Source organism: Balaenoptera ricei, chromosome 2 (assembly GCF_028023285.1).
Source record: "Balaenoptera ricei isolate mBalRic1 chromosome 2, mBalRic1.hap2, whole genome shotgun sequence".
Classification (NCBI taxonomy): Eukaryota; Metazoa; Chordata; class Mammalia; order Artiodactyla; family Balaenopteridae; genus Balaenoptera; species Balaenoptera ricei.
In genome coordinates, this window is record NC_082640.1 from 126,726,967 (window position 1) to 126,746,301 (window position 19,335).

A 19,335-nucleotide genomic window follows, 5' to 3' on the forward strand; every position below is an offset into this window, starting at 1 on the left:
TTAGCATCTTGAAAGCTGTCATCCCATGCACGTTTTGCCATTAAAAAAAAATTGTTTTAAGTGGGAATACAAATTTGGATCCTGTTACCCTGTCTTGACCAGAAGGACAAGGCTGTGTTGCTTAAAATTTAATCCTAACATATACTCTCAAAGATTTTATCATATATGCTAACTTTTTTCCTATTATTCACTTAATGTTTTTCTTTTAAAATCTCATCTTTTTAACTAGATAAATATATATTTTAATGGAATTTTTTTTAGTTTTAACGTCTGTACCCAAAAAGTGCACAAATAACTGCAGTTTTATGAATCTCAGAAAGCGAACACACGTATAACCAGCACCCAGATGTACAAAAACCAAATATTTCCAATAGAATATCACCAGATATCACGAAAAGTTCCTCATCCTCCCTTCTAGTACTACCTCCAAAAGTTAGTAACCATTATCCTAAGTTTAATAGCCAGGCCATTCTTTTTTGTTTTTGAACTTTAAATAAATGAAATAATGGAAAATTACCCTTTTTTGGCATCTACCTCAACAATATGGGTAATTTAAAGAAATTTGAATTTTAACTGGACATTAAATTAAATGCCACTCAGAGAAATTATAAGTCTGATGTGCTAGTTATGGTTTTCTAATATACATTAAAGTGACATAACTATTAAAAAATGTGTTTCACATCCTATATTTTGTGAAATACTGTCCTAAAGGGAATATGGTGGTAGATGATGCTGGAAGGTAGGCTAGAGCTAGACTCCAGTTTTCCTTGAATGCTGGGCTAAGACTTTTTTTTTTGCCTTGGAATCTATGTGGCAGCAGTAAGGAGAAGAGTAGCCTGTTTACCCCAGAGTTTCATGGAGATTACCTTTTGGTAGGTTGAGGGATGCCTTAGTGAAGTCACCTGTCCTATTTTTCTCTCCTCTGAAATTTGGTACATACTTAACTTTTTGTTACGAATTGAATCTATTTTCTTTCTCTTTTGTGCTGCCGTTGTCTTACTTCAGGGTTTCATTGTTTCTTATGTGGACTTTTATAATAATCTAATATTGGGTTAAGGGGCATGTACAGTCCAACCTGCAACTTTTGGAAGTTGATGCAGGTGATCCCTGCATCTTCCACACACTGAATGCTCATCTCTGGGAGTTTCCTTCTGAAACACAGATCTGTTCAAATTGTTCCTATTCTAGAAGTTGATATTTATTTCTAGGTAGCTTAAAGTTTCAGGGAGAGGGTTATTCTTGTGGGTTATTGATGTGAACTCTTGCTTGAACTACTCCTATAGTCTCCCTACTGGAATTTGCTTCCATGTTTGCCCCACCTATGAACTACTTCTCACCTGGAAGCCAGAATTCCTTTTTAAACGTAAATGTGATGCTGTCATTTCCTTGCTCAGAAACCACCATTGGCTACCATCATATTTAGATGAGATCTTAATTCCTTGCTGTGACTTACAGTGTGATCTCCCAAAACTCTCACCCTCTCTAACTGTGCTCCAGCCGTATTGCTGTTATATCTCTAATGCTTCTAGGGCCTTTGTCCCGGTTTTTCTTCAGCTTAGTCTACTTTCAAATATGAATATGGTTACTCTTCCTATATTTGAATGTGCTGAAATGTCACTTATTTAAAAAGGTCTTTTCTGACCACCCTTTCTAAAATAGTCTGCCCCATTCCCCATCTACCAAATCACTCTCTTTTCTCTGATACAGCTGTATTTTCCTTCAAACTATCTACATACCTACCTACCTACCTAATTTTTGGCCTGTTTTTCTCTCTACTGTCTGTTTCCCTGTAGTAGAATGTATACTCTAGGATGACAAGGACTTCTTAGACTGCTATATTCATATTCCTTAAAACTGGATTGATGACTGCCACAGGAGCTTGATAAATATTTGATGAATTAATTAATTTATTCATCTTCCCTCAGGCTTAGCTTCTTAGAAGTAGTTTTGACTTTTGCTTTGCCATTGCATGTTCCATTTTATACTGTATTATGGAAGAGATACAGTTACTTTTTTCTCAGGGTTTTTTTTCTTTTCCACTACTTATAATTTAAGTAGCATAAAAGTAACTATCTTGATTAACAGTGTATTAATCTATGACAAATCTTAGCAGAAACCCAGTGTTTTATGACGTAAAAGAACATTTCAAATGTCTTTCCTAAGTTTATTTTGTGGTTTGACAGTATAAATAAATTTGGTTCAGTGATCCAAGTATTTGAGCCCCTTTCTGTCTAAAATTGCAGTGATATTTTAAAAGTTATATAAGATTCCAAGTAGAAATTAAGTTTGAGAAACGACAATTTCAGATAACATAAAAGCTCCCTATATAGTGCTGCAGAAGTTTACATGATGTCATTTGTATTATAATCGATATAAATGGTGCCCCCGGAGATGTTCAGTGCTAAACCAACACAACTCTGCCCCCATTTACTCTCCCCTTCCTCTCCTTCCATCATCTTACTGAGGTAACTACTGTCCTGAATTTGGTGTTTATCATTTCCATGTTTATTTTAATATTTTTTACTAATTGTGTCTATCCACGAATAATAGATTTGCTTTATTTTGCAACTTGCTATTTTTGTCAAATTTTCATTTTTGAGATTTGTCCATTTGTCCATAGTTAATGCATTTAAATGCTGCATAGTATTCCATTTTTAATGTATAGTAGTTTATTTATTCTTGCTCCAGTTATTGGACAATTGGGTTATTTATAAGTTTTTGCTATTATATAATGCTGTAATAAACATTTTTATACATTGTTCCTAAGCATTTTTATACATGTTTCCTTGTGCACATGTGCCAGAATTTCTCTAGGCTTCATGCCAAAGAGGAGATTTGCCAGGTTATGGACTAGGCACAACTTCAGCATTGCCAAATTACTCATCAGATGGTTGTCGAAACATATACACCTATCTGCAGTATATTTGAGTGTTTCCTTTATTTCACAAGCTCAATATTTTTTACTATTTGACCTTTTAATTTTTGCTTTTATGGGTATGAAATAGTATCTCAATTTTGCAGTAGCTTAAAAAGATAATGTTTTCTCAAGTAAACTAATTGATGCTAACTCAGTTGAATAAAATAATTTTTTTTGCTTTTTATTTTTGCTAAAAGTATGCACTTTTCCTTTATTTTCGCTAATTAATTATGAATTATATATTTTGGTAGCTCTGGTTGAAGAGGTGTATTTTGCACAGAGAGAACGTGATGAAGCTATTATGTCTCGACTGCAGTTAGCCAGTGAGGAGAGAGATGAAGCAATTGCACGAGCCAAGCATATGGAAATGTCTCTAAAACTGTATGTACACATTTAAAACTACATATGACATTAGGAGCATTTATAAAGTACATGAATTATGTGGTGGTTACATGTTTAAAAATGTTACTGATGCTTATATGTTACAGTGGTAAATTCCATATCCCCACAGTCTTTTTCTAAAACTTTTGGCATGCTAGTAGTTTTCAGTCACTATGAAAAAAAAAAGAAAGAAAAAAGAAAAGAAAGAAAGAAATGCACAACACTCTTAGTACAGTTACTTTCTTTATTTCTTCATAGTTCTGTTGTTGATATCCTTACTCTACCTTCCTATGTGACTCCTCTTTTCTTCCCTCTCCTTATTATCACCTCTTTGATTTATTTCAGCTCTCTGGGTTCTTTTACTGCTCTCTGCTTACTATGCTCATTCCTATTCTCCACTACTTTTTACATCTTTTAGCTGTGGGTCCTAAACTGAGACCTGACGCCTGAAATAGGGTAGAGCCTGAGAATCTACATTTTTAGCAAGCGAACCAGGTGATTCTGGTTCTGGTATATATTAAGATATATTAATTCCCTAAAGAACTGTCTAAATTTAAGAGACGGAAAAACATTAAGGTGTTGGAATCTCATCAATATTTTTTGTGCAGTGTTTTAGTTAAGCAATATTATTTCTAAGCTATGAAATAAATAACAGTTTTAAACTCCTTTTTTTCTTTTTCCTTTATGAATTCTACTTCTAAAAAATTTGTAAAAGCTGTATTGGATTCTATAGCCAAAAGTGCCCCCCTTGTTTAACCTTTATTTTATATTTAAAAGAGTTGAGTAATCATTACTCGAACTTCTATCATACATGGCATTTTTACACCTGAGTTCTTTATTGTGGGGAGTTCCTGGGTAACCAAATTGCGTTTTCAAATAGTTTTTTAAGGAAGGGTTTATAAATACTTTATTCTCTACTTTAACATACTCCAGACTGGCTGTTTGTTATCCTTATATTCAAATTGGTTATGAATAAAATTCTTGGCTCAAGTATTTTTTCATTCTAAACACTGTAAAAATGTTACTGACTTTTCTGACATTGAGTTTGGCTGAAAAGAAGTCTGAGGTCAATCATATTGCTTTTTTCCTCACTTATAGGTAGTTTAATTTTTTCTGCCTGGGTACTTGAATGATTCTTTCTTTATTCTTGAAGTAGAACAACTTAATCAGGATGTTCATGTTGATCTGTAATAATATTTTTAGAATCACAGCATGCCTCTCTAAAGACTATTTGATTCTTCCTTTATTTCAGGGAAATTTTACATTTGTTTTTTAGGTTTTCCATTTTAGAGACTTCAGTTGTTTTTATAGGGAACTTTTATCCTGATCTATTATCTCTTCAATAATTATTTTAATTGCTGTCTTTGTCTCTGCATTCACTGTGATACTCTTAAGCCTTTCCTTTAGTTAGTAATTCCAATTGTTACTGTCCCATTCCTGGTTCTTTCTAGTTCATTTATTAAATATTTTGTTTCTTTATTTATTCTCAATGTTCCCTTAAGTTTTCTTTTCTTTCTTTTTTTAATTATATAAGTTTCAGGTCTATCCTTAAGTTTTCAATTTTCCTATTCATCTACTTTTTTGTTTTGGCATCTTCTCTTTGAACTTCTTTTATTGAATTCATATTCTTCTTATGTTTTTCTAGAATGCCAACCACGATAGGACAATTTTTTTCTTTCTCTTGGTTTGTTTTATATTACGATCTTTATCTCATTTGCATGATATTTTGTCATGTGTTTGTGGTGAATTCATAGTTGACATGTCATTTCTCTTCATCTTGCTCATGCTTAAATTGTCAAGAAATTTTCTTTGTTCTGATACAGTGCAAGTGAAATTTCCTTGATAAACATTTCATATTATTTGAAACCTATTTGCCTTCTCCTCTGATTCTTGGCTAGGTAGTGCTTCTGGGCCACTTTTCTTCATTGCTGTAAGACAGTGGGGTAGGAGTAGTGGTTGGGAAGACCTCCTTGGGGCTAGATACCGATTTTGTTTGAAGTTCTGTCCTCTGCTTGTAGGACTTTGTTTGGTGTCTTGCACTGCTCTGACGGCTCACTCTGTCTCGTCTTGTGGATATCCTGATTCCATGGAGTATTTCTTTTGGGCTTTTATTTGTTCCACCAGTGTAGTAAAAAAAAAACGGCCAGCCCTGATGATTCTTGCTTCCTCTGTAAAGATTCTTCAGTAATGCAGGAAGATTTTCTTTACTTTTCTCTGGTCTGTCTACTCAACTCATTGGTCTCTCAGGTTATTTCCAAGCTGTGTGGTATTAGTGAAAAATTTCCAGGATTTGGTGAGGTCACTGTCTTTTCTCAATACCTATTTTCATGTGTAAAAAGAGAAGTTAGTTGAACCTGTTCAAAATCATTTTTCCACTCTTCACCTTATCCCTACTTTTAAAAATTACTACATGATGTCCTGCTTCCTTTGCTGTTTGATTAATTTTTATCTTCCATTCAAGTGGTGTGTGATGGGATACATAGATTTCTGTTTTCAGATTTCATTCCACCATCTTTACTTGGCCTTTTTTTTCAATAAACTTTTTATTTTAGAATACTTTCAGATTTACAGAAAAGTTGTGAAGACAGTACAGAGTTCCTATAACCCTCACCCAGTTTCCCTTATTGCTAACATCTTACATTACTATGGTACATATGTCACCATATGGAGAAATCAACATTGTTATACAACTATTTACTAAAGGCCACACTTTATTCAGATTTCACTACTTTTCCCTGATGTCCTTTTTATTTTCCAAGATCCTATCCAGGATTCCATAGACATTTAGTTACTATGTCTCCGTTGCCTACTCTGCTCTGTGACATTTTCTCAGACTTTCCTTGTTTTTGATGAGAGTTCTGGAATATTGGTCAGGTATTTTATAGAATGTTTCTCAATTTCAGTTTTTCTGAAGTTTTTCTCATGATTAGACTGAGGTATTGGTTTTATGGGACAGAGAGTACAGGGGTGAAATGCCATTTTCATCACATCATTTCAAGGTTGTCCTCTATCAATATGACTTACAGCCAGTGATGTTAATCTTGGTCACCTGGAAAAGGTAGTACTTGCCATGTTTCTCTTCTGTAAAGTTACCCACATTCCTCTTTCATACTCTACTCTTTGAAGCAAATCACTAAAGTGCAGCCCATACTCAGTGATGGGGCTGGGGAGTATGGGCTAGGAGGTTAATTGAGTTCTAGCTTCCTCAGCAGAGAATATCTATATAAATTATTTGTAATTCTTAAGTACAGGACATTTGTATCCCTCATTTTTTTATTTAGTTATATCTGTATGGACTCACTGATATTCATTTAATACTTTGAATTATAATCTAATACTATGTTATTTTGTTGCTTGGAGTATTCCAGCTTTTTTTTTTTGAAAACATCTTTGTTGGAGTATAATTGCTTTACAATGGTGTGTTAGTTTCTCATTTACAACAAAGCGAATCAGCTGTATATATACATATATCCCCATATCTCCTCCCTCTTGCATCTCTCTCCCACCCTCCCTATCCCACCCCTCTAGGTCGTCACAAAGCACTGAGCTGATCTCCCTGTGCTATGTGGCTGCTTCCCACTAGCTATCTATTTTACATTTGGTAGTGTATATATGTCCATGCCACTCTCTCACTTTGTCACAGCTTACCCTTCCCCCTCCCCATGTCCTCGAGTCCATTCTCTACATCTGCATCTTTATTCCTGTTCTGCCCCTAGGTTCTTCAGAACCATTTTTTTTTTTTAGGATTCCATATATGTGTTAGCATACGGTATTTGTTTTTCTCTTTCTGACTTACTTCACTCTGTATGACAGTCTCTAGGTCCATCCAATCACCACAAATAACTCAATTTCATTTCTTTTTATGGCTGAGTAATATTCCATTGTATATATGTGCCACATCTTCTTTATCCATTCATCTGTCGATGGACACTTAGGTTGCTTCCATGTCCTGGCTATTGTAAATAGAGCTGCAATGAACATTTTGGTACATGACTCTTTTTGAATTATGGTTTTCTCAGGGTATATGCCCAGTAGTGGGATTGCTGGGTCGTATGGTAGTTCTATTTTTAGTTTTTTAAGGAACCTCCATACTGTTCTCCATAGTGGCTGTATCAATTTACATTCCCACCAACAGTGCAAGAGGGTTCCCTTTTCTCCACACCCTCTCCAGCATTTATTGTTTGTAGATTTTTGGATGATGGCCATCCTGACCGGTGTGAGATGATATCTCATTGTAGTTTTGATTTGCATTTCTCTAATGATTAATGATGTTGAGCATTCTTTCATGTGTTTGTTGCCAATCTGTATATCTTCTTTGGAGAAATGTCAAGTTAGGTCCTTTTCCCATTTTTGGATTGGGTGGTTTGTTTTTTTGATATTGAGCTGCATGAGTTGCTTGTATGTTTTGGAGATTACTCCTTTGTCAGTTGCTTCATTTGCAAATATTTTCTCCCATTCTGAGGGTTGTCTTTTCATCTTGTTTATGGTTTCCTTTGCTGTGCAAAAGCTTTTAAGTTTCATTAGGTCCCATTTGTTTATTTTTGTTTTTATTTCCATTTCTCTAGGAGGTGGATCAAAAAGGATCTTGCTGTGATTTATGTCATAGAGTGTTCTGCCTATGTTTTCCTCTAAGAGTTCGATAGTGTCTGGCCTTACATTTAGGTCTTTAATCCATGTAAATTGATACAACCACTATGGAGAACAGCATGGAGGTTCATTTTGAGTTTATTTTTGTGTATGGTGTTAGGGAGTGTTCTAATTTCATTCTTTTACATGTAGCTGTCCAGTTTTCCCAGCACCACTTATTGAAGAGGCTGTCTTTTCTCCACAGTATATTCTTGCCTCCTTTATCAAAGATAAGGTGACCATATGTGCGTGGGTTTATCTCTGGCTTTCTATCCTGTTCCATTGATCTATATTTCTGTTTTTGTGCCAGTACCATACTGTCTTGATTACTGTAGCTTTGTAGTATAGTCTGAAGTCAGGGGGCCTGATTCCTCCAGCTCTGTTTTTCTTTCTCAAGATTGCTTTGGCTATTTGGGGTCTTTTGTGTTTCCATACAAATTGTGAAATTTTTTGTTCTAGTTCTGTGAAAAATGCCATTGATAATTTGATAGGGATTGCATTGAATCTGTAGGTTGCTTTGGGTACTATAGTCATTTTCACCTTGTTGATTCTTCCAATCCAAGAACATGGTATATCTCTCCATCTGTTCATATCATCTTTAATTCCTTTCATCATGTCTTATAGTTTTCTGCATACAGGTCTTTTGTCTCCTTAGGTGGGTTTATTCCTAGGTATTTTATTCTTTTTGTTGCAGTGATAGATGGGAGTGTTTCCTTAATTTCTCTTTCATATTTTTCATCATTAGTGTATAGCAATGCAAGAGATTTCTGTGCATTAATTTTGTATCCTGCTACTTTACCAAATTCATTGATTAGCTCTAGTAGTTTTCTGGTAGCATCTTTAGGATTCTCTATGTATAGTATCATCTCATCTGCAAACAGTGACAGCTTTACTTCTTCTTTTCTGATTTGGATTCCATTTATTTCTTTTTCTTCTCTGAGTGCTGTGACTAAAACTTCCAAAACTATGTTGAATAATAGTCATGAGAGTGGACAACCTTGTCTTGTTCCTGATCTTAGAGGAAATGGTTTCAGTTTTTCACCATTGAGAACGATGTTGGCTGTGGGTTTGTCATACATGGCCTTTATTATGTTGAGGTAAGTTCCCTCTATGCCTACTTTCTGGAAGGTTTTTATCATAAATGGGTGTTGAATTTTGTCGAAAGCTTTTTCTGAATCTATTGAGATGATCATATGGTTTTTCTCCTTCAGTTTGTTAATATGGTGTATCACATTGATTGATTTGCATATATTGAAGAATCCTTGCATTTATGGGATAAACCCCACTTGATCATGGTGTATGATCCTTTTAATGTGCTGTTGGATTCTGTTTGCTAGTATTTTGTTGAATATTTTTGCATCTGTGTTTATCAGTGATATTGGCCTATAGTTTTCTTTCTTTGTGACATCTTTGTCTGGTTTTGGTATCAGGGTGATGGTGGCCTCATAGAATGTGTTTGGGAGTGTTCCTTTCTCTGCTATATTTTGGAAGAGTTTGAGAAGGCAAGGTGTTAACTCTTCTCTAAATGTCTGATAGAATTTGCCTGTGAAGCCATCTGGTCCTGAGCTTTTGTTTGTTGGAAGATTTTAATCACAGTCTCAATTTCAGTGCTTGTGATTGGTCTGTTTATATTTTCTCTTTCTTCCTGGTTCAGTCTTGGAAGGTTGTGCTTTTCTAAGAATATGTCCATTTCTTCCAGGTTGTCCATTTTATTGGCATATAGTTACTTGTAGTAATCTCTCATGATCGTTTGTACTTCTGCAGTGTCAGTTGTTACTTCTCCTTTTTCATTTCTAATTCTGATTTGAGTCTTTTCCCTTTTTTTCTTGATGAGTCTGGCTAATGGTTTATCAGTTTTGTTTATCTTCTCAAAGTACCAGCTTTTAGTTTTATTGATCTTTGCTGTTGTTTAGTATTCCAACTTTGACCATTGGAAACTCTTTCAGGTGGCTCCTACATCCCTTTGACATGTTCCCATCCTTTTGATTTTTTTAACACTTTCTTACTTACTGGCACTGCAGCCTGCTCCAGGATCATGTTTTATAGGGATATGCCCACCCCACCAGCAATGAATCAAGAGTTCTTGTTGCTTACCATCCTTGCCAGCATTTGGAATTGTTACTCTTTTTTTGCTTTTTTTCTTATTTTGAACATTAGCCATTCTTTAATGACAGATGATATTGAGCTCCTTTTTATATGTTTATTTACCATCTGTATATCTTCTTCGGTAAAACGTCTGTTCAGATATTTGACGAGTTTTTTAAGTTGGGTTGTTTGTTTCCTTTTTGTTAATTTTAAGTGTTCGTTATACATTCTGGATGTAAGTCATTTTTCAGGTATGTGGTTTTCAAATATTTTCTTCCTGTCCATGTTTTGTATTTTTCATCTCTTAACAGTGTGCTTAGCAGGATATAAGTTTTAAATTTTGATAAAATCCAGTTTATTGATTGTTTTTTCTTTCATGTTTTGTACTTTTGGTATTGAATCTAAAACTCATTGTCATTTGTAAGGTCGCACCAATTTTTCTCCTATGTTTTCTTGTATAAGTTATAAATTTCGTGTTTTACATTTAGGTCTACAATCTATTTTGAGTTGATTTTTGTGTAAAGTGATACATGGTACCTGTAAATGGTCTTTTTTTTTTTTTTGCATGTGGACATTTATTTATTCCAGTACCATTTGTTGAAAATGGTATCATTTCTCCACTAATTTCCTTTGCACCTTTGCCAAAAGTCATTTGACTATTCATGTGTGTTAATTTCAGGACTTTATTGTCTGTCCATTGATCTGTGTGTCTATCCCTTTGTCAATACCACACATTCTTGATTACTAAATCTTTATGTTACGTCTTGAAATCGGATAATGTCATCCCTCTAAACTTTGCTCTTTTATTGTAGAATTATTTTGACTATTATAATTATTTTGACAATTCTATTTGCCTTTCCATATACCTTTCAGAATCAGTTTGTTTTTATCTACAAAAACAGTTGCTGGGACCAAATGTTTTAAAACATACTCTTCAAAATAGATACCTTTTTTTCTTTTTTTCTGTAATGCAGCTATTAATAACTTTAGAACTTTTCTTTAGGGATTTGCAAGTACTATTACCTTCAAGTTGTCAACTGCTGCACAGTACTATACTTAACATGTAATTTATGACCATAATTCTTTTATGTAGATTGATCACCAATTTTATTCATAAAATTTGCTTCTAAATAGTTTTTACTGTTTTTAGAAATAAAATTCACCCCCAAAAGATAACAAATCAATTTTATACAATGTCACAACTCATTGAGTGATATTCAGGCTTTATAGGTGAAAAAACTTAGAGTGGTTGACTCCCTGCCCAAAGAGTCATAGTCAGTCACTTACACATTGTAGGACTTACCTACCTCAGAGCTATACAGGCATCTCAACCTTAGCATATCCAAAATGGAATTATTAATTTTATTTTTAAAACCTGATCCTCCTTAATTCCCTGTACCTATCAGCAGCACAACCGCCTGCCCATGTATCCAAACAAAAACTTCTTCCTCAGAACTTCTATTAAATTGGTCTCTTAGTTGTGTTCATTCTATCTCTTTAAGTGATGGATCTAAATTGAGCCTATCCTTCTTCCCTAAACTTTTAAAACTTCCATTGTCTATTTACTTTAATCTGTACATATGTTTTGTTATAGTTTTTATTACAGTACATGAAAATTAGGGTTCTTTGAGGCAGAGCCTTTTTCATTTTGTTCTTGGTAGCATTCCTATTGAGGGAGGAGTGGGGAATGGAGAAAAGGAAAACAGTCCCATCCCAAGACTTATCTTTTAGTTAATTAGTCCATTCAATAAATATTTATTGAATATTTATTATGTGTCAAGTACAGTGCTAGTTGCTGGGAACACAGCATTATGGTCTCAATTTAGTTAAGAAGATCAGCATTAAGTAAATATGAATAATTACATAAATACTTAAAATAGTATCAAGTGATATGAAGAATTATTGGTTCCTAAGAAAAGTTTATAGACAACTGTATTACAGTCTAGGGGTTCAGGTGAGGGGATCAGGAAAAATCATGCATAAGAAACAACAACAACAACAACAAATAGCATGTCAGTACAGTTTTAAATGGCACTGTGGAGGTTCTTTTCTACTCTGAACTTCAATAGTGCATTTTAGACTAAATCTTTGTTAAGATAGAACCAATTTATAACTGAGCTTTGCTTGACTGAAAGGCATATTTAGAGGCATTGAGCATAGGATGAAATTGTATAAATTATTTCACATCTTTTTGTTTTAATTCCTTACTTCTTGCTTCCTATAATCTGGAAATTCCTTCCTTCTTTTTTCTCTCATCATCTTTTCCACTTCCGATCTACTTTGCATCTTTCTGTATAATGTTTGTCTTGTCTTATTATTCTCCCGCTTCTCTGCTTTCCCTTACCTCTTGAATTTTTAATGCTTTTTTCTTTGTCTCTTTTGCTTTTATCCAAAACTAGGAAAAAGTAAAAAGGATTCAGGTTAAAATGACTTACATATGCATGCCAATATAGACATGTTTGCATATGTACATTCCAACTTTTGAGACGATGGTATCTATTTTTCAATCTATTATTGTTGGTGTATTTTTTATATTAACGGTGGCACTGTGTAAGAAAGGAGACTTAGAGAAAAAAAAAACAATTTAGAATTTTTTGATAAGCTGATCACTAGTTCTTTTTATCATTTGGGGGGTCAAAGTTTTGCTTCTTCCCATTGAACAAGGTAAAGGACTACAGGTTCAGAAAGAAAAGATGTGATATTGACTGATTTAGGAATAAATCAAGAAATGTGACATTTCATGCATGAGTCTTTTCACTTAGAGTGCAAGGTTGTCAGTCAGAATTTGCATGGTATAGGAAATCAATTGAAACTTGAACCTATGGTCATTTACTTCAGCAATATTCTTACTGATTATCATGACTGTCTAGTTAGACTGTTGTAGGCATAATTTAAAGATTACGAAAGGTTGAAATTCTTTTGTTTAATTGTAAACTTCATATTAATGATACATAATGTGTAGTTTGTTGGCTGTATGTCATATAATACCAACTATTACTTTGTCTTTATTAAGCTGGTAAAACTTTATGTGTTGTACATGCTGCTTGTAAACCTTAAACCTAAAAAGTCATTTTACATAGAAAATTATGTGTCTTATATAACTGTTTCAAATTGCTTCCTTTTTCTTACAGGTAAGTTGTTTGTCTAATTTTTGTTTTCTTAAGTGATACAGTAAGTAATGTCCTTATTGTAGGACTGAATTTAATTTTCTGGAAGCCACTATTGTTGGTTTTTTATCTTTAACTAGATATTGAATGACCCACCTCAGAAAAATGTGTCAAATATACTGAATTGGCATTACAGTGTATTAACATCAAAGATCTGATCTCATTTTTCAATACTCTGTATCAGGGATCAGCAAAGTAAGGACCTGTGGTACAAATCCTGCCTTCCACTTGTTTTGTAAATAAAGTTTTATTTGAATACAGCCACACCTGTTCATTTACATATTGCCTATGAATGATTTTCTTCTTCAAAGGCAGAATTTAGTAGCTGCAACAGAGAACATATGGTAAAGCCTAAAATATTATCTGACCCTTTACAAAAAAAGTTTGCTCGTCCCTACTCTATATAATCTAGTTGAGACTAAACTACTATGTAGTTGATCTTTGATATCTGTGACAAATACTTCCTGAAACTTTTAAAGAAATGCAAATTTGAACACAACCATAACTGTTCATTTACATATTGTCTATGAATGAGTTTGCACTACAAAGGCAGACTTTAGTAGGTACAAGAGTTTTTCTTTTTAATTATTTTATTTATTTTATTTTTGGCTGCGTTGGGTCCTCGTTGCTGCACGCAGGCTTTCTCTAGTTGTGGCGAGCAAGCAGGGGCTACTCTTTGTTGCGGTGCGCAGGCTTCTCATTGCGGTGGCTTCTCTTGTTGCAGAGCACAGGCTCTAGGCACGTGGGCTTCAGTAGTTGTGGCATGCAGGCTCAGTAGTTGTGGCTCATGGGCTCTAGAGCACAGGCTCAGTAGTTGTGGCACACGGGCTTAGTTGCTCTGCGTCATGTGGGATCTTCCTGGACCAGGGCTTGAACCCGTGTCCCTTGCATGGATTCTTAACCACTGTGCCACCAGGGAAGTCCCTAATTTTTTTTAAAGAGGCATTTTTATTATTTTTATAAAATTTTTATTGGAGTATAGTTGATTTACAATGCTGTGTTAGTTGCAGGTGTACAGCAAATAAGAACCTGCTGTATAATAAAAGGTTTTAAGTTTTATTTTCCTCTTAGTGACCATTTATCACTATATCTATATCAATTATAAAGGCTAATAATAAAGCAAAATAGAGATTCACATGCCAAGTGGTTGACTTGGCTCACTCATGCCCTGCATGTCATACCTGAACACACTCACTCACCAAAACATGATTCGGATTCATTTATCAGAAAATGATAAATCACTACATATCATGTACTTTTAAGGGCAATCACATAAGTTATTTATAGTCAGAATGCTAAATTTATGTGCCGAGGATCTAGTATATAACATCTGATAAGAAAATTTGATTTTAATTTTTTTTAAATTTTGGTTGTTAGCAGGGAATTTAATATTAGACTAAATACAGTTATCTTAACCATTTCCTATTGAAAGCTGTTAATTTAAAACATTTAAACTCTTCATTTGCTTTTCCTTAAAGTAACAGTTCTTCATTTTGCATTGCCTGAAAAAAACATATAAATATTGCATAGGAATTTCATGTACTTTTTGTTATGTTGATTATTTGGAATATATGAATTACTTAACCTACCTACACTGTTATTTTCTTTTTGATCATATGTAACTCTTTGAAACAAAAAAAGGGAGTTGCATAATATTGAAAACTAATTTTTTTTTAAGTTCCCAGTAATCTGTGAATCTAAATGCTTAATTTCCGTGTATCTTTTTACATTTTAAATGATCAAGTTTAATAAATTGTGAAGTTTATAAAAATTGAAACTTCTTTGGAAACTGCCATTAATTGACTCTTAGTTTGATTTCATCTAAAAAGAACAACATTAAGGTAAATATTCCTTACCACATATGGCTTCCCTAAAAATCATATTTAGCCAACCAATAACTGATGGTTAAATGCCGCTCATGTTCTTCACATACTTTTACATGATCATAAATAAGTGTAAGAATTTTATCTTATACTTTTCCACTTTGTTTTTTAATTGAATAAAAAGGAAGTGATTATCCTCATAGTTTTTGTAGACTAAGCTTTTATGAAACAGGATATTTGAAAACTGTTGATTTATTTTGGGAGAAAAAGATAAGAGTACATATTTGCCCTTATTGGAATGTGAATCCAAGGGGACATTAGTAGTTTGAGATAAACATTAAATATATATAATTCAAAATTACTACACCTACCTGTTGACTTACACCATTTAAATATGGGTAGAAATAGTTTTTTTGATATGTGTTCATATTTTTTCCTGTGCAAATGCAATGTTCTAAAATCTATACGTTCTCTCCATGGTTATAGCAGTTTGATTGAACTGTGGAGTTTGGAGCAATTTTGTAACAAATTTATTAAGTGTCTTTTGTAATCTTTTCCTAGTATCCTTTTTTTGTGGTAAATGTTAAATCACAGGAGCACAGAAATGGAGGGGGAAAACTTGAAACATGAATTTGGATATCTAAGCTTTTAAGTACAATTTTTAAATAATTGAAATCATTTCTAAAATCTCCATCATTTCACTGGTACCCATTACAGGTTTTCATTTAATCTACCCAATTTAATGACTGCCTAAATTATATTATATACATTTCCTAAATATGTCATTTAGAACTTCTTTCTTTACTTTAACTGCATTTCTTCAATTTACCAACATCAACAAACATTTCAGTAAACACTATGACTCTTAAAAGACAAAAAGTCCATTTATGAAGGGAACCAGCTTACTTTTTTTGCCTTTAAATTGAATAATTCTATGTTATGCAAAAAAGAAAATAACAGTCATTTAAAAATGTGGCCAATTTTGGTCAGCCTTTCTATATAGCGTATTTGTTTCAACAAATAGGTAGCACCAGGAGATTTTCAGGTCAAATTTAGTGGTAGTTATTTGTCATTGCTTTTGAGGGAACATAGTTAAACTTTGTAATAAAAATACTTGCCTTGTTTTATTTGTGATAATGTCCAAAAAGGAGAGGAAATACAGTTTCTGGTAAGAATTGAAAGTCTAGAAATAAATATAATGATGAGAATGAGTACTTCTATCACTGGGGAACTTTCTTCATCTAAGCACATATGAACAATTGATCCTTGTAGTCATATATAGCAGTAAACATTAATAACTTAACAGTCTGAAGTCAGTGCAGAAGATATGGAGCATTATTGAAAGATGGAGTCGAGCAGGTGGCACTTTAATATGTTCAATGTCATGGTTGACTCTAAAGACTAGTCGAATGAAATTACTTGAGGTTCTAAAGATTTAAAAAGCGAACTCATTTTGCTGCACTAAGGAAATGCTACTGATCAGGCTTTCTGTGTCCCTTTTTTCTAGGCTAGAAAATATTAACCCTGAAGAAAATGACATGGTAAGCCATTCTCTGAGGAGATTTCTTGATGTCAGTCTTATATCTTAGAGGCTTAAGTTCAATTGAGTGGGTTTCAAGAACTAAGATGTGGGAAAAAGAAGAATTGACACACTAATAATGTACATCTTTGCTGCAATATGAAAATTCAATAACTTCACTCAGTCAATTTACAATTCACATGTGCCTATTAATTAAAACCCTATATTAAATAAAATATATTAAAACTTCATGTCTGACTAACATATAATGGTGTTGGTAGACATTACAGGAATTACTGAACAGAATAAACAATGCAGACACAGGGATAGCTATTCAGAAGAATGGAGCTATAATTGTGGATAGAATCTACAAGACCAAGGAATGTAAAAAGAGAATAACTGCAGAAGAAATGAATGCAGTGATTGAAGAACGGGATGCTGCTTTGTCTCAGGTAACTGCATGTACAATATCTGTGAAAAGCATACACTTACCATTTTCCCCTCTTTCTTTACATTAAAAAATGACTTTTCCCCACATATTCTTAATTCGAATTAGTTTTTAGCTTATAATTAATACCACAGTGATTAGCTATATTAAAATAATCACATATTTTGTTATATCATTCTTCAAGTATATGCATTCTAATAAAGCTGTTAGCTTGTTATAAAATTTTAGTTATATTCTTTAAAGTAATCACTTTTATATGAGACTTCATACTTGAGTCACAGTTTTGTGAGGGCTGACATTGTCTTTATTACTGTTTTATTCCCAGTGCCTAATTCAGTACCTTTTAGTAAACATTGATAAAGGAATCAAATTATTAGGGTATTCCTTTCTGAACATTACTTACACCTTCCTGCTCTAACTGAAACCTGATTACCGCCCTGAGGATACCGCTTCCACTGCAGTCCTCTCAAATGTGAATATATTCCCTCGCCCAGCAGTTGGACCACTGGGCTTGGAGGCTTGTTCCTCATTAGTGTTTTTAGATCATTGTTCCTTTTTTCTCTCTAAACACCTCCAGCTTTGAGGCCCATGCATCAGATTGTATCACCCATTACACACTCCTGTTGCAGTCGTGTACACACTCCCGTGTTGCTTCCCTCATTTCTTAAAGATTTTAGGATCTACTTCACTGTCTCTTTCTTCAGCCTACTCCTGTCACAGTTCTTGGTGATTTAAATATCTGTATAGGTGATACTTTCAATATCCCTCTCATCTCTTTGAATCTCTCTCCTCCAATAATCCACGTACGCTATACTCTTTCTGCCATCCACCCTATGGTCATACCCTGTTCTTGGTCATTATCAGTCTCAATTTCAAGCATCCTGCTTGATGACCACCATTTGTTATCTTTCCAGCTCACTCTAGAACTCTAACTCTAGCAAATTGTCAACTCTCCTGGCACCTGATTATATTGATCTTACCAGCTCTTTTCCTATCCCTTAATCCCCTCATGTCCTCACTTCCCTCTTTATCTAGTTTGGATTCCATGGCTCACCATAATTATCACCAACTTGCATGTAATATAACCTCAGTTGTTTTGGCCCTCTCTTCCTTTATCCTGCTCACCTAGCAAAACCTAAGTTTTATAAATTTAACTTTCTGCCTGTTCTACACCTTTACAGCTTTATATGGCAGGAGACTATCACACAAATTTGCTGACTGAACTTACCTCGAGTTCATGACCACCATCTTCAAGTAGACCCTTGGTGTTGCCTGGCAACCTTCCACTCACTCTCCGCCTCTGGAAGACTATTTTATCTTTCTCCTTTCTCCTCAAGCATCCAACGTCTGCTTCCCAATAGAAAAAAGAATTTCTGCTTGTCCCCACCATTTCATTCACCAGCCTACCTGCATTTGCACCCATATACTCTGCCTTTTCTACTTTCTTTTTTACATGCTTCTGTTTAAGGACAACTTCTCTGTTTTACCATAGTTTACATCTTTTCTTGCCTGCTTAAGGTTTTCACTTAACCAATTGTCCCTTTTCTCTCCTACTTCATAAAATGTTTCCTTATTAGTTCATTTCTATCACTGTGTGAAATTCTTTACTATATCCCATGGAGGCTGGGTGAAAGTTTTGGTAAGTCTTGGTCTGCTTGTGGTTCACCCCTGTACTTTTGCTTCCCACACTGAGAGCAGAGTATTCACTAGGGATCTACTCCTGGAGCATCCTCTATTCTAGTGTTTTGTCTCTTTAGCATTGTAAGACTATGGGAAACTCCATTATTCTTTTCACAGGGCTTAAGGCTTAGCTTTTTAACTTTAAGCCCTATACAGTTTTGAGAGTTAGCAAATGATTTGAGATGGAACCAAGTCTCAAATCTCCAATTTTGTCACTTCAGCCCTGCATAACTGCCAGAAGCTTAGATGATTTCTCTGTTCTCCAGCAGGAGCCCTCTGTATAGTCAAAGCCGGATTTCTCAGCCTCTTGCCCATTCTCCAAAGCTTTAAAATTCAGGGGGAAAACAGTGACTTCAGATCTTCAAATCACCTGTCTCCAGTTAACCCCTCTTCAGAATCCTAGCTGCTCAAGTTATTGTTGCAGCAGCAACCTTCTGATGTCTTAAACAGATATTTTTATTTATTTATTTATTTATTTATTTATTTATTTATTTATTTATGGCTGTATTGGGTCTTCATTTCTGTGCGAGGGCTTCCTCTAGCTGTGGCAAGCGGGGGCCACTCTTCATCGCGGTGCGCGGGCCTCTCACTATCGTGGCCTCTCTTGTTGCGGAGCACAGGCTCCAGATGCGCAGGCTCAGTAGTTATGGCTCACGGGCCTAGTTGCTCCGCGGCATGTGGGATCTTCC

General features: G+C 34.4%; 1 protein-coding gene across 12 annotated transcripts in view; it reads left to right on the forward strand.

Annotated features, from left to right (window-relative positions):
* Positions 1 to 19,335, forward strand: part of MIPOL1 (mirror-image polydactyly 1) — a 303,329-nt gene that overhangs the window by 93,286 nt on the left and 190,708 nt on the right. For all 12 annotated transcript variants that reach the window (XM_059914124.1, XM_059914129.1, XM_059914121.1 and 9 more), the window contains 3 exons: positions 3,169 to 3,298; positions 16,507 to 16,540; positions 16,800 to 16,970. In XM_059914124.1, the coding sequence (XP_059770107.1) occupies positions 3,169 to 3,298; positions 16,507 to 16,540; positions 16,800 to 16,970 (335 nt within the window). The remainder of the gene's footprint in view (positions 1 to 3,168; positions 3,299 to 16,506; positions 16,541 to 16,799; positions 16,971 to 19,335) is intronic.